The sequence below is a fragment of the Watersipora subatra genome, chromosome 7, assembly GCF_963576615.1.
Source record: "Watersipora subatra chromosome 7, tzWatSuba1.1, whole genome shotgun sequence".
Lineage (NCBI taxonomy): Eukaryota > Metazoa > Bryozoa > Gymnolaemata > Cheilostomatida > Watersiporidae > Watersipora > Watersipora subatra.
The window spans coordinates 3800805-3816125 of NC_088714.1; the positions used below are offsets into that span (position 1 = coordinate 3800805).

The 15321-nt window shown below is 37.3% G+C and overlaps 1 protein-coding gene across 1 annotated transcript in view; it reads left to right on the forward strand.

Annotated features, from left to right (window-relative positions):
- Positions 1-15321, forward strand: part of LOC137399739 (uncharacterized) — a 77149-nt gene that overhangs the window by 58062 nt on the left and 3766 nt on the right. The window contains exons 18-21 of the mRNA XM_068085953.1: positions 778-913; positions 4770-4876; positions 6876-7000; positions 8046-8162. Coding sequence (XP_067942054.1) covers positions 778-913; positions 4770-4876; positions 6876-7000; positions 8046-8162 — 485 coding nt within the window. The remainder of the gene's footprint in view (positions 1-777; positions 914-4769; positions 4877-6875; positions 7001-8045; positions 8163-15321) is intronic.

Below are 15321 nucleotides of genomic sequence, written 5' to 3' on the forward strand. Positions count from 1 at the left end.
TAAAGTTATAACCATCTCAGCAGACTGGAATTTATTCGCATTCAGATCCTGTTAATGTGAGATCAGTGGGTGTCGATATGTTATGACTGCACCTGATACTTCATGCCTGTGGGTGGGGTAGATAGGGGGTGTACACAATTAGTGCACATGTATTTGGCATTAGTAAACAGAAATATCAGTTTAGCAAAGTAAAAAATTGTGCATTCTTTTTAGTTTTATCAGTGTCCTTAAGTCACAACGAATAGAATCATCTGCTCCTATTTTCTCATCAGCAATATAAACGATAGAGCGCTGTGAATTGCTGTCTGTAGTGCAAATATATTTACTATCACTTATTCTCTCTTTTTCCTGAATTTTGCCTATTTTTGTGTTGTGCTAATTGTAAAAACATATTTATTGTTGGACATTCTGGAATTAGATAAAATAGATCAAGGCTGGTTTACAGCAGTATAAAGATTTACAAAGCCTGTGTCTATCATGTTACATGAAGATTACATGGAGAGACAACTCTTGTCACAAGTCATGGTAGTTTGCAAGCGTTACCAAGTGTAGAGAGGTGTTCATATTTTCATGTACTCAACTAGTGGTTCATTTTATTTGCGGTTTAGTACCATATTTACTTTTGTCTCTACATTCTATCAGCTATGGTTCATCTTACAGTTATGCCACATCGTCATCTTGCAGTAGAAAAAAGTTGTTGTATGATATGAGGCAACTGCATTTTATATGATATAATTAGTAACCACACAGTTTCAATGTTGTCTGCTGGAACCATAGGTTACCGTGTTGGACAGGCTACCCGCGCTGTTGAGTCTACACATGCTCTCTGATGCCAAGTGTCAAGTTGGCAAAGTTCTTGTTGAGCTCGGCAAACTAGAATACGACCTCATGGCTGTCTCCTCTCATCTTCCTGGTATGTATCAATGGCTTACCACTCATAACTTACAAGTAATAATGCCTCACTTACTTCATCCACAGGCTATGTGCACAAAGTTTAATTGGTCATACATATATTACCATGTTTGGTGTTAGTCACAGAGCTGAAGTATCTACAGCCTGACATTGAACTTACTATGTTCATGTTAGCTCTGCGATCCTTGGTGGATCTAATTAAAGTTTTTGCCTCTTTGATATCTGATTTGCAATAATGGCCAGAACTAAATGCCTCACTAACAAAATATGAGAAGTTTTATGTATGTTCGGTTAGTGGAAGAGGGAGGTTAGTCTGGTGAGGATTGGTAAGTCTGGTGAGGGTTGGTAAGTCTGGTGGGTATTGGTAAGTCTGGTGGGGGTTGGTAAGTCTGGTGAGGACTGGTAAGTCTGGTGAGGATTGGTAAGTATGGTGAGGATTAGTAAGTCTGGTGAGGATTAGTAAGTATTGGTAAGTCTCGTGAAGGTTGGTGAGTATGGTGAGAATTGGTATGTCTGGTGGGTATTGGTAAGTCTGGTGAGGGTTGGTGAGTCTGGTGAGGGTTGGTAAGTCTGGTGGGGGTTGGTAAGTCTGGTGAGGATTGGTAAGTATGGTGAGGATTAGTAAGTCTGGTGAGGATTAGTAAGTATTGGTAAGTCTCGTGAAGGTTGGTGAGTATGGTGAGAATTGGTATGTCTGGTGGGTATTGGTAAGTCTGGTGAGGGTTGGTGAGTCTGGTGAGGGTTGGTAAGTCTGGTGAGGATTGGTATGTCTGGTGAGTATTGGTAAGTCTGGTTGAGCTAGTAAGTCTTTCACACTCATAGAACTGAAGTCACTCTTTTTGTGTGTCAATCATTTCTCCAAATTACATTAGGTATCCTGTTTTGATGTTGCTGCTTACGAGATTCACGGATAAACTAACAATACAACTGCGAATGCGAAATGCTCGCCAAATGTAAAAATGAATTTATTTGTTCCCGCCAGAATAGCAGATAAGAATGATGTTGAATCATTGCAATAAACACGGTCTGTAGGTGATTTGACTCTTGTCACAGTGCCCAGCTAATCTCTGCAGCCAAGTCGTGACACTCCAGCCTTATGGTTTGTATATTCAGAGAGGCAGACATCAAACGGTCCATATATCAAATGTTTATCCCACTGAATACTTGAGCAAAGGTTATTTTGCAGAATTTAATGTTGATAAAGTTGTTTTTGTTGACAGCCATAGCGCCTGTATCAGTGTGATTTTAGATTCTTCATGGATAGTATGAGATGTCAGCCCTAGCAGGGAACATGAAAATATTGTCTCATTGCGCTTGGTCGTTCTGTACACAGGTGCCAACTTTGTGGGTGGCAGAACAACATGTTATGATCAGATTTGTAGGAATTTTGCGTTGCTTCTCTTAAAATATCTGCTCTTTTTTGGAAGGCTAAGAGCTAACAACTATTAAGTTTTAGGAACATTTTTCAAATTATTCTTTTTCTCGAGGTAGGCATTCATTGTTGGCTTTTATCCAATACAATCTGCTCTATTTCATTGAAAATTCCAGTGGGAGTATGTTGTCGTTATAGTGCTGATGTTTTCATAGTATTGTTTATTTGCTTTCCTGAAACTCGATAACAAGAAATGCTTTTTTTTGCAATTGAACCCTGTAATGTTGCTTTCAATCCTTCTTGACTGTAAACTGATATTGCCACGTGCCAATGTTTATGCCCTGATTTTGGCTGAAATTATTTAATGAAGTCATTTTACTGGCCTCAGATGTCACCTTGCCCTCTTTGTGTTACTATAGTTTGATGTTTCTTGGCATTTAAACTTGCTGATAACTTGGAATTGTTATCACAACACTTGGTGTACATTTCATGAACTCTTTGGCCCTTGAAATCACTTTTGCTGTTGTTCCTGGAATACATAGAATACAAAATACATGTTGTTTATTCAAAAATATTTTAGGCTTCCAATAGTACCTATTATTGAATGCATGAAATTTTATGTCACCTGAAATATAAGCAACCAAATTTTAAAGGCCTAAAACGGTTCTTTTTGAGTGTTTTCGTTGTCTCAGGATTGCGCTTGGAGTCATTTCCTCTTTGCACTAAAACGCCTTGATTCACTGTTTTTTTCTCAATTTGTTTCTGTTATGCAACAAATTGAATATTGGAATCGTTCATTGCTTGAGCTAAGTCTCATATTGCACTCATGAAGGGAAGGTTTAACTTTCCTGGTTTCTGTTAGTTTATTTTGTTGTTTTGTTTACGAAGGCACAAAGTATAATGCTGTCAAAGGTCGTGACCGGTTTTACTGATAAACATCAGAAGAAAACCTTTGTTACGAAAAATTTCTCAATCGCTTTGGCTCCTCTCAACGAAAGATGCAATAGTCTAGCATTGTGTTGACTGGTGCGCTTGTTTCATGCACCTTCCTGAATGTTAGCATCGTGTTGACTGGTGCGCTTGTTTCATGCACCTTCCTGAATGTGTTGACTGGTGCGCTTGTTTCATGCACCTTCCTGAATGTGTTGACTGGTGCGCTTGTTTCATGCACCTTCCTCAATGTTAGCATCGTGTTGACTGGTGCGCTTGTTTCATGCACCTTCCTGAATGTTTGTATCGTGTTGACTGGTGCGCTTGTTTCATGCACCTTCCTGAATGTGTTGACTGGTGCGCTTGTTTCATGCACCTTCCTGAATGTGTTGACTGGTGCGCTTGTTTCATGCACCTTCCTCAATGTTAGCATCGTGTTGACTGGTGCGCTTGTTTCATGCACCTTCCTGAATGTTTGTATCGTGTTGACTGGTGCGCTTGTTTCATGCACCTTCCTCAATGTTTGTATCGTGTTGACTGGTGCGCTTATTTCATGCACCTTCCTCAATGTTTGTATCTTGTTGACTGGTGCGCTTGTTTCATGCACCTTCCTCAATGTTTGTATCGTGTTGACTGGTGCGCTTGTTTCATGCACCTTCCTCAATGTTTGTATGGTGTTGACTGGTGCGCTTGTTTCATGCACCTTCCTCAATGTTTGTATCTTGAAACTGTCACACAACGCTTTTTCACTCATCAGCCTCCCGCACATTTCTTGGAAATTACTTATTGTGAAATATTTGCTATGGCTTGTACCTTAGAAGGCTAGATACATGGCAGCTAAACCAAAGCTTCTGGCAGTTTTTCTTAGAAAAACCGGACAAAGTGACTAATGTCTAAGAACTTGCGACTGAGCTGCTTCGGTTAAGGTTTATTGAGTTACGCCTGATGTAATTGGCGTAACTCAATTGTGTTTGATTGGACTACTTATTATTAGCGAGTTCAATATTTATTTTTGGAAAACGGTTGATTCAGTTTTTTACTCGAAATCTAACAATGGAATCGCGCAAGATAAAAAATAGCTGGAACAGAGTTCATTTTTGAGTTCGGTTTTGGCCAGTGAAGTCACTAACTGTAAGCTTTAGTCGCTTCCATTCAAATGCAGGCGCTTTTAATTCTTCAATTCATATGCTGTGGTGGCCACCTTTTAGTCCCCTTCTGATCTTAATTTCATCTTCATCCCATTTTCCTATGTACAGTTTTGTTCAAAATTTCTTGCAAGCAACTTGTACTACACCAGTGGTCGCATCTTTGATTATATTATGAGAGCCACTCATGTTCCTGCTTTTTAACAGATCTACATGTATGTTGTAAATATTCCTATATGTTGACCTGATAGCAGCAATTGAAAAATAGGTGTATATGCGAGACATGACTGCTATTTGTGTCATTCAAGTATAAGCTTTAGGAATTGATTAGGCCCTTGCAAAAATCACTACGGAATATGTCTAATGCGAGTTGAGTAAGCCAAGCATCAGCAACTTCTTCTTTAATACAGCTGGAAATTGCTGCTCCCTGGACCCTGAGCGTGGCTCTCTGCTGTTTCAGCTGCTCGTGAACCCTGATAGTGTTGACCTTACTCATCTTACACCAGCAATATTTCAGGTGAGGTTCACATGTATAGAAATATAGAAATTCAGTAGACCATCATGCGGATTGGGGATAACAACCCTTCCTGTTTTTAACCCAAAAACTGTTAGACCTGGTCTGCTGGTTTGGATTCTCAATTATACCATATATACCCAGTTTTAAATTAATGGCACAGTAATAGAAACTCTCTCTACCCAGGATAAGTGAGAGTTACCAGCATTTTGTCAACTAATAAACTTCATTAGGCCACCTGTCTTAACCGCTATCTGTCGTTCAGCAGGTCTGTGTGAAACATATTGCGTAGAGCTCAGCCAGTGCTATTGCGCTGGTGGATGTGGGGCGCAGATGAGAGAACTATGTGAAGCATGCAGGAATGTAGATTTTTGGCAGAGGCTGTGCTAGATAGCCATAATATAAGTGATTACAACGATATGATCTCGTGATTACAGATGATTTATGTATTTTTGCGATGCTTTTGGGTGTGCATAGGTTCCTTGTGATCAGCCAACTTTTTAAACCATTTCAGTGACGCAATAGGCAGTTGATGTTTTACCTCAAATTGTTTGGCTGTGACTCTATTTTAACGTTTTACTTACCATTATGCGCTTCATCATAATTTTAGTGAGTCCCTTTTTCTTTTAAATACATTTTGCGTTCTTCTGCTCGTTCTGGCATCATTTTGTGTTATTCTGAATTAAAACTTTCGCATAAGGCTTTTGGCAAAAAACTGTTAACGGTCTCAGTTAATGTTCAATAAGAAAATAATTGGGAGCAGTTGAAAGTTGATAATGAACAGATGTTCCGAGGCGGATGTTCGCGTGAGAAATGATGCACGTTTTCCGTAGTGAAATGCGCATGTAGCTCGTCCTTTTTATTAGAAACATAAAAAAGATTTTTGTTTTCAGAAGTGGCTGGTCTAAACCTGAGAAATTACTAAATTATTTTTTGCTAAATGAATGAAAAATTTTTTAAGAGTAACCTCGATCGAAGCTAAAGCTAGACTGTTGTCTATTCCTATTTTTATATAATATTCGCAAGGGTTTTTAAGACATCTTCAGGCCAGCGTAAACTCAGAGAAGTGGATCAGACCTTCTAGTGATTAACTAGATGGTGAGTAAGACTGCACCTAGTAACACCCTTGTCACTCATAGATTGCTGTTTTGTAATCACCGAAAGGCATCACTGATCTATAATAACAAATGTTTGGCGCTTGATTCATATTCTCTAAAATAGACAGTTAAACCGAGATAGAAGATTATCTAGAGTGTGCCCTTACACCATTATAGGAAGATATATATATGAGTAGGATACCAACTGTCATTGCTGTCATTGCTGCCGGTTCATTTAGCGTGGTTCCCTCAAACACTGGTTGACCAGATATATACCTGTTTGATAGTTCAATTGCTTTTATTCATTTCCCTTTTTCCTTTTTTAAAAAGGTGGTTGATACAATTGAAGGCATGGCTGCAATAACCAGCGAAAGAGATTGTAAAATTTTTTTTATTTTAACTAAGATGTGAATAATAAAACATCCATTGTTGATTAGACTGTGTTCCTGCAGATTATAGCGAGTAGAGGTTTTTTCAATGTTCAGGGACTTTTGATCAGGTACAGCTTTTTTAACAGCGAATAAGAAGCCATTCCTCTTTCATACACAAACAACCAGCTCCAATATGGTCAAGCTAGTTGATCTTGAATAATGTTGTGTATTCGGTGATTTATTGCATCATACATATAGTAAATACCATAAATATAATATGCACATACGTATAAACAAAGCTGTTGTTAGTGTCAAAAGGGAAGTGCACAGGTGCATCAGAGGATTAATAGCCAAACCACAGCAGACAAGTTTTTCTGCAATAGCTTGTCATTTTCCTTGCTGATCTTTGCTTAACCCGTTATCCTTTTGGCAACTTTGTTACTTCTGCCCTGGAAATAAATCTGGTTAGCTTTAAGCTCGGAACCCAAGGTTGTTGTTTTTTATGCTAATTTAAATGTAATCGTTGTTTTACAGAAATCTCTTCGCGCTATCCGCCACCTGCATGGTCTCGTTCAGTCTCAACAGCTACTGTGCTTTATGGGAGAGGAACTAACAAAGGCACTCAAGCTCAATCTTGACCTTGCTCTGACGACCTGCAGGTAAATAAAAATCTCCTGATTACCTACCTTAATGCGCAGTTCAACTTTTATATTTTATCAATCCTTCTCAAGTAAGAAATATTTGACACGCCTTTTTAACCTTTCAGCTGTGATAGATTTTACGATGATGACGTTGTTCAGTGGGCTACTTATGCAACCTGGTCTGGTCTGGCCTTCATTACACTTATTATCTGTATAATAGTGAGTTCTTCATACATATGATGCTGATGACATCGGAAATAATTGCAATCATTTTAAATCACTTAAACTCTGTCAGTTTATATAATTCAGTTCTGCTCCATCTTCTGCGCATCCAATTATACCTACCCACACACACTTACCTCCACCTACATCCACTTACCTCTAACTAGATCTACATATGTCCAGCTTTCCGCAATGCGTGAGGTCCCTTAGAGCGCTTTGAAGTTTCATAAATGACATTTACCAGACAATCGGAAGGTATTATTTTCTGATGTTTAAAGTATGCATTTACATAACCTTTGATATGCTATGCATCATCCTCTCTAATCCAGCTCATTCAGGTGCTGTCTTTAAATATCGGTATATTTCATTAAGTAAGTCATCATAAGTGGCTACCACAGGAGAGATTACCAGTTGCTAAATCACTGTTGATGTTCATTAACACATTCAAATTGTGACATTTATATGCAAGTTCCTTAGAGCCAATCGTGACAGAAGTTAAACAAAAATATGACTAGTGGAAGCTAAAAAATCGCTGAGATAGTTTTCGACTGAATTATGAGATATATGCAAATGTTTTCATTAGTCATAGACATGGAAATCGGTGTGTCTCAAGCTCCTATTTACTAGTCATCGACATAGACTGCAACGTCCCCCAAATCCCCCAATCTTTGTTTGGCTAGTCAAAGCCATAGAGTGCTCCCTATAGGCTACTGGCAAGCACTTGCCACTGGTGTAAAATAAATGAGCCAGTTCCAGTTTCTTCAAGTTAAAATTCTCATTTTATCAACCCTCTATCTCCTCATTATTTGTCCTTCAAGTTTTCTGTGCACATGTAAACCAGGATCGGACTCGCTCTCTGCACGGCCGGAAGAAATCCTGGAGGAGATGAAGGAGTGCCTAGCGTTAACATAGGTCTATCCAACCTGCCCATAACTGTCAAGACTGACCTCGCTAACAGGTAATGTAAATGACACAAACATCTATCTTTAACAACTGCATTCTATACTATACTTGTGTAAAACTTGGCACAAGCTTAAATTTAAATCATTCAGTTTAGCCAACTTTTATCAGCCACAAAACAACTTCTGGGAGATCAGATTTGATCGAGAGTTGCTAATCATGTAGAGGAAAATATTTATGTTGACAGAGTAAGCAGGGCAAACTAATGCGATATAAAGCGTGTCAGACAAAAGCTTATTTGGATCGAGTTGTTTGGTTTAATGGCTGGTACATTCTCCATTAAAAATGGATCCAGTGACGTAGATCTTGTAGACAATAAGCCTTGTGTTTATTTTACAAATACATTTTTATCAATTGATTAGACATCTCCTATCTACGCTGTCACTCAGACTGTCTTATATTTTCATCAAACTACTACATAGTCATCGATGAAGATCTCAGCTGGAGCTTAGAATAGTTGGTACTAAAAGTATTTATGTAACTTGATGCTCTCTCATTCCATCCTGCTCCCTGATCCCACAACTCTTCATTAGCGCTTCAAGGGTTGACTATTGAATAAACAGAACATTCTATATTCCTACAATTTCTTTATGGGCCATAAAGAATGTTTATACAAACTGTAATAGGCTTAAAATATAGACTCTGTGTTATCTTTTTAGAATATGAATGCCCTATCATATTCTTGTAATATACAGTGTGTAAAAATCAAAGCTCAAATAAAAACTGCAAGACTTGTTTGTTCTATGTGCTTAACAAAGATTCCAAACTTGAACATTCTCGAGATATGCCTGGAAACCCTATTGACGCAACTCTGTTGCCACCTGATATTCGGTGTCTTTGGTGTTCAACTCTTATATGCGGACCTGACCGTTGTTGCTTACGATAATTGACTGTAATTTGTGTTTTGCTTCATATATTATTTTATTTTGATAAAAATAAAGCATACAAACTATTTCTACATGTTAATATTTTGTACAATCATCTTAGAAAAGAAAGCATAGGTACGAGCTGCCACTGGTACGACAATACAATTTTTAGCCTGTGTTACTAATAGAATATATAGGCCTATAAAAAATTTGAGTGATTTATTTATTGCTAACTGTCTTAATATAGAGTTTATGATGAAAAATTATGTCAAAAAGTTTTAGAACGGATTAAAATTAATCACATTATATTTAAAGAAAGCGATCGTTTTGGAATTCGAATCTGTTTTTCAACAGAATTGTGGTTGAAACCTAAAGTCAGACTGCATAGACACAGTAGTATGTTGTTTAAAAAATAAAACCTTTGAAACAAAATATTAAAAAAAGTTTGTGAATTGAAAAAATGAAAATTTTTCACTTCTATATATATATTCATCCCCTGTAGACTAGCACTGGCATTTCTTCCCATTTCTTCATGCTTCTCTTGCTCAAAGTTGTGGCTGATTGGTCTTAGAGATGTCATGAAATACAAGTTGGCAGATCTTAGAGGTAAACTGTTCGCCTCTACTTGGTCATCTTTAACAATCCTACTTTGTTGAGTGGAGGTGCAGATCATTAACTATCTGGATTTTGGGAGAAAACTATATGACTAAAGTATATAAAAACTCTAGATATGAAACTAATGTCCTGCTAAGTTTAAATAATATTGTTTAACGACATCAACCTAACACTGGCAACCTAACATTGTCAACCTAACAGTGTCAACCTAATAGTGTCAACCTAATAGATTCACCCTAACACTGACAACCTAACATTGTCAACCTAATAGTGTCAACCTAATAGTGTCAACCTAATAGATTCACCCTAACACTGGCAACCTAACATTGTCAACCTAATAGTGTCAACCTAATAGTGTCAACCTAATAGAGTCAACCTAATAGTGTCAACCTAATAGTGTCAACCTAATAGATTCACCCTAACACTGGCAACCTAACATTGTCAACCTAATAGTGTCAACCTAATAGTGTCAACCTAATAGTGTCAACCTAATAGAGTCAACCTAATAGTGCCAACCTAATTGTGTCAACCTAACAGTGTCAACCTAATAGTGTCAACCTAACAGAGTCAACCTAATAGAGTCAACCTAATTGAGTCAACCTAATAGTGTCAACCTAATAGTGTCAACCTAACAGTGTCAACCTAACAGTGTCAACCTAATAGTGTCAACCTAATAGTGTCAACCTAATAGATTCACCCTAACACTGGCAACCTAACATTGTCAACCTAATAGTGTCAACCTAATAGTGTCAACCTAATAGAGTCAACCTAATAGTGTCAACCTAATAGTGTCAACCTAATAGATTCACCCTAACACTGGCAACCTAACATTGTCAACCTAATAGTGTCAACCTAATAGTGTCAACCTAATAGTGTCAACCTAATAGAGTCAACCTAATAGTGCCAACCTAATTGTGTCAACCTAACAGTGTCAACCTAATAGTGTCAACCTAACAGAGTCAACCTAATAGAGTCAACCTAATAGTGTCAACCTAATAGAGTCAACCTAATAGTGTCAACCTAATAGTGTCAACCTAACTGAGTCAACCTAATAGTGCCAACCTAATTGTGTCAACCTAACGGTGTCAACCTAACAGTGTCAACCTAATAGTGTCAACCTAACAGAGTCAACCTAATAGAGTCAACCTAACAGTGTCAACCTAATAGTGTCAACCTAATAGTGTCAACCTAATAATGTCAACCTAATAGTGTCAACCTAACAGTGTCAACCTAATAGTGTCAACCTGATAGTGTCAACCTAATAGTGTCAACCTAACAGTGTCAACCTAATAGTGTCAACCTAATAGTGTCAACCTAATAGTGTCAACCTAATAGTGTCAACCTAATAATGTCAACCTAATTGTGTCAACCTAACAGTGTCAACCTAATAGTGTCAACCTAATAGTGTCAACCTAATAGTGTCAACCTAACAGTGTCAACCTAATAGTGTCAACCTAATAGTGTCAACCTAATAGTGTCAACCTAATAGTGTCAACCTAATAGTGTCAACCTAACAGTGTCAACCTAATAGTGTCAACCTAATAGTGTCAACCTAATAGTGTCAACTTAACGGTGTCAACCTAATAGTGTCAACCTAACAGTGTCAACCTAATAGTGTCAACCTAACATCGGCAGCTTTGAATGAATACGCACATGAGCACTGCCAGGCTTCTTAACTCGTTTAGCTTTTTTTATTACAGTCAAACCTCAACATATGAAATTAGCCATCGCTCCAATATTTGCTTCGTATCCCGGAGCAAATATTAAAATAAGAATACATTCTGTTATGCTCAATTCATTCTAGATCTGTAACAAAATTGTATTTTTGTTACGAAACATCAGTTAAGCGTATATTCAATGTTAGAGGGATTGACGTACCTTAACCTAATCTATTCTATATATAGCTAATATGTTTTTGGGTTATTTTTATGTGTAATGTTTACCTTGTTTCTATTTTATTACATAATTTTGTGGTTTCATAAAATTTCAGACATCGTATGTTAAAATTACTTCATATATTAATACAAATGTGCTCTAAAATTTCTAATATAGATGTGTTGTCCAGCTATAGCGACTCATTCAGAATTCCATATTTAACAGCCACATTCTTTACTATATACAGTCAAACATGGATAACTGAAACTTCACGGGACCGAGTGAAAGTGTTCGAGTTATCAGAGCGTTCAAGTTATCAGAGCACTGTCACAAGTCCATGTATTTATTAGTAGATATATGTACATATACAAACTATAATATAAATCAAAAGCATAAATGTCTTGTTTCGAATTATATGCTTCTAATGTAAAGTTTAAAAATTTTTTACCAGAAAGTATAGAGATTTTTCTATCACTTGAGATTTGTTTGTTGTTTTAGGTGATGTGACTGCCAGGACGTTTTTCAGATTAAACTTGGCAAAACTTGATCGCTGTTGAAATGCTCAGAAGAAAAGATATCTTCTTCTTTTGAGCGTTTTAACCAAGATCAATTTTGCCGATTTTTCTTTAAGTTTATGCCAAGGTAACCTCATTATTCCTTGCCTTCGAAGAACCATCGCTAAGCGGATGTTTGGTAAAAATCAAATTTTACCAAACCTTTTGAAAATTTGTTGACAAAAGTATTTTGCCGATGATGGTAATAACGACGCCTATGAATACTAAAAGTTGAGGTTTATCTCTATGGCTTGGAATAAAGTGATATTCTAAAGCGATAACAACCGTCTCGATTGCCGTTGGGCAAAAAACTGTTCGAGTTAACGAAGTTGAGGTCGAGTTATTTGTAAATCGAGCAATTTATCATTGCATGGGAACGGACCAAACAAAACCGTTTGAGTTAACCATGTGTTCGAGCTATCCGAGGGCGAGTTATCTATGTTTGACTGTACTTGCATGTTTCTTTGCAATTACTTCTCAATTCAATCTTAACATTGTGCAACTTTCTCTTGAAAAATGTTACTCAGTTGGAATAAAGACATTGTTCTCCAATTTCTTCTTCCTCTCTAGTGAATTCTTCCTTACACAAAGGGGTGGTTGAAGCGATGCAATCATAGTGCATTCTCCTTAGCATCCAAGTTAAGGTTTTTGGGCGCTGTGTTTACATGTGATTTGATATGCTGATTATGGAACCACCCAGTACAAAGGTAGAGAGGTTCTATAACTGGTATTACTTGCATAATATTGCTGGGCAGCAGCGGATATGGGATGGGCAAGCAATTATAACAATAGGATCAATTTGAACAGTCCCCTGTCAATTCTCTTCTGTCAACCATCTCTACCGGTCGCTTCAACACTGAGCGTTGTCTGTCAAGTTTTCATAAGTTAGTAAACAATTGTCTTGCGATGACCTTAGAACCGTCATGTCTTGAATTTCTACAAATAAACATTCTTTAAGCAAGGACTAATGCTTAGCTCTTACGTGGATGAATCATTGACACAATCTTGGAACAAAACTAGAGGTTGTAGTTTCAGTTCGAGCAATCATTGTTAGGTTTCAGAGATTTGTTAGGAGAAAGGATTGGCAAGATCGGGTAGTTGTATACTCTTGTCGCATACCCATTGAGTGAAGCTTGATCTCTGCAGTTGGTCAATTATTGACAGGAAAGTAAGCTATTTCTCTCCAATTTTTAATCTATGCATGCAGGTTTGAATTATTGTGATTAGTAATCAATTAATATTAATTATAAGAAATGTTTCAGTAGAAAATACAGCAAGAGAATATCTACGCGGGCTCAAAAGGCAACATTGTTCAGCTTGTGTTATCATTGGCTGAATCTGTGAGTTGCAAGAAATGGCTATAGCAATGTCGATGAGTTGCAATCTCTCAGATGAAACTCGTGTTTTGTGTTGTCCTAGGTTTCTTTCATTGGAGGTTTGCGCTACTGTGAACTAGGCGTAAATCCTTTGTTACTTTCGATTCTTTTGCTATTGAGATATCGAGCATGCATGCCCAATTCCTATGCCTTAGACCTGAATTTTTATATTTTCAAAGCAAGGCCAACTATGTTAACTATCTGTTGTCTGAAACTAGCAGAGTGTCATGTGGCTACCTGTCTTCTGCCAGCTGTAGTATGTTATATGATGGTGCACGCATATTCGTACACCTTCATCATGTACAAAACTAAGTGTATTATGTATGAACGATACGAATTCCTGTGATTGCATAAATAATACGTCATACACGCCAAATAAACTGCCCTTTGTCAATGAAAACAAACTTTGGTTAGTCGTCTTGAGTGGGATTTAAGGTTGTCTGTTTCTGTTGAGACCACATTTTTAGGCAGTTTTTGAAATTTTCGGTTTTTGCTTGCGTGATTGGACTATGGTATTGTGAGCTGAATGTTTAACTAATATCAAGGTCAGCTAAAGGAAGTGAAGCAAATCAGGTCTATGATTGATTTATCATGAAGCTCAATAAAGCTGGCATATTCAAAGTTTCTATAAATCAAGAATTTAATAACTGTTTTGGTGATCCACCGGTAAAGCCTGTGAGTCAGCAATACAGTAATTTGAAATAGAAATTTAATAGAACTTAATCTTAAAGCTAGCATCTACATAGGCTGACACATTGATCACAACGTGTTTCGTACAGTTTATTAGTGCATAAGGCATGGTGATTGCTTCTATCTAGAACATGTAATTGATTGTTATCAGTATCAATATATCGATATTCATTGCCAATTGAGAATAAAACATTAGTATTAATAGCGAAAAATAAATATACAATTGTCGATCAATCGACTTTTTATCTTTTGATGCACATTTTTCTGGTATTCGATTATGATACTGCATATGACTACACATGATGAAAATGAATGCTATATATAACAGACATTGACAAGAGCTATAGGCCTATAGATGTACATAGTCGTGTTACTTGCTCCTACGCATAACATTGACAAGAGCTATAGGCCTATAGATGTACATAGTCGTGTTACTTGCTCCTACGCATAACATTGACAAGAGCTATAGGCCTATAGATGTACATAGTCGAGTTACTTGCTCCTACGCATAACATTGACAAGCCAATACTTTGTGCATTTATTGAATCCAAAAACCAAAAAACTGTACCTTTTATTACAGCATTTAATTAGTTTTTGTATTAGGGTATAATTATTATTAAACTCCTGCATAAGCCAGCTTATGTAATGTGCAGTTGTTACTTGAGAGATGAATATGCGATCTGTTCAACCAATGGCTTTTTCATGTTCATATCACTTACAGTACGGGTTACGATGACCCTGTTATACGGTTTGTTCCCCTTGCAATGCGGAACACTGTATTTTTTCGCCCTCGCTATACGATATCAACAAGGATATTCTTTCGAGATTCGAATTTGGCAGTCGGTATGCTAAAAACGTCGGACTAATGAAAATGCTGATATGCTATTCGCTTAAATCCCTCTAAAGGTCCAAACACACGAGGCGATTTTATCGCGAGCGTCATGAGGAGGGCGGAGATATCGCTGGTGTGTGCATAAACACACTTGAGCGATTCTCTAGCAAACGATATAATGGGCACGTTCACAAACTGCCAATAAAATTCCGTATCATTAGTTTCTTCGGAGTTGTTAATAAATTTAGGTAAGTCAATATGGCGCCATCTAGGCAACAACGTCAACAACTTCCGCATTTGTTATTAAACCTATCTCACTTTCACGGATTGTACACTGCCTACACTACAA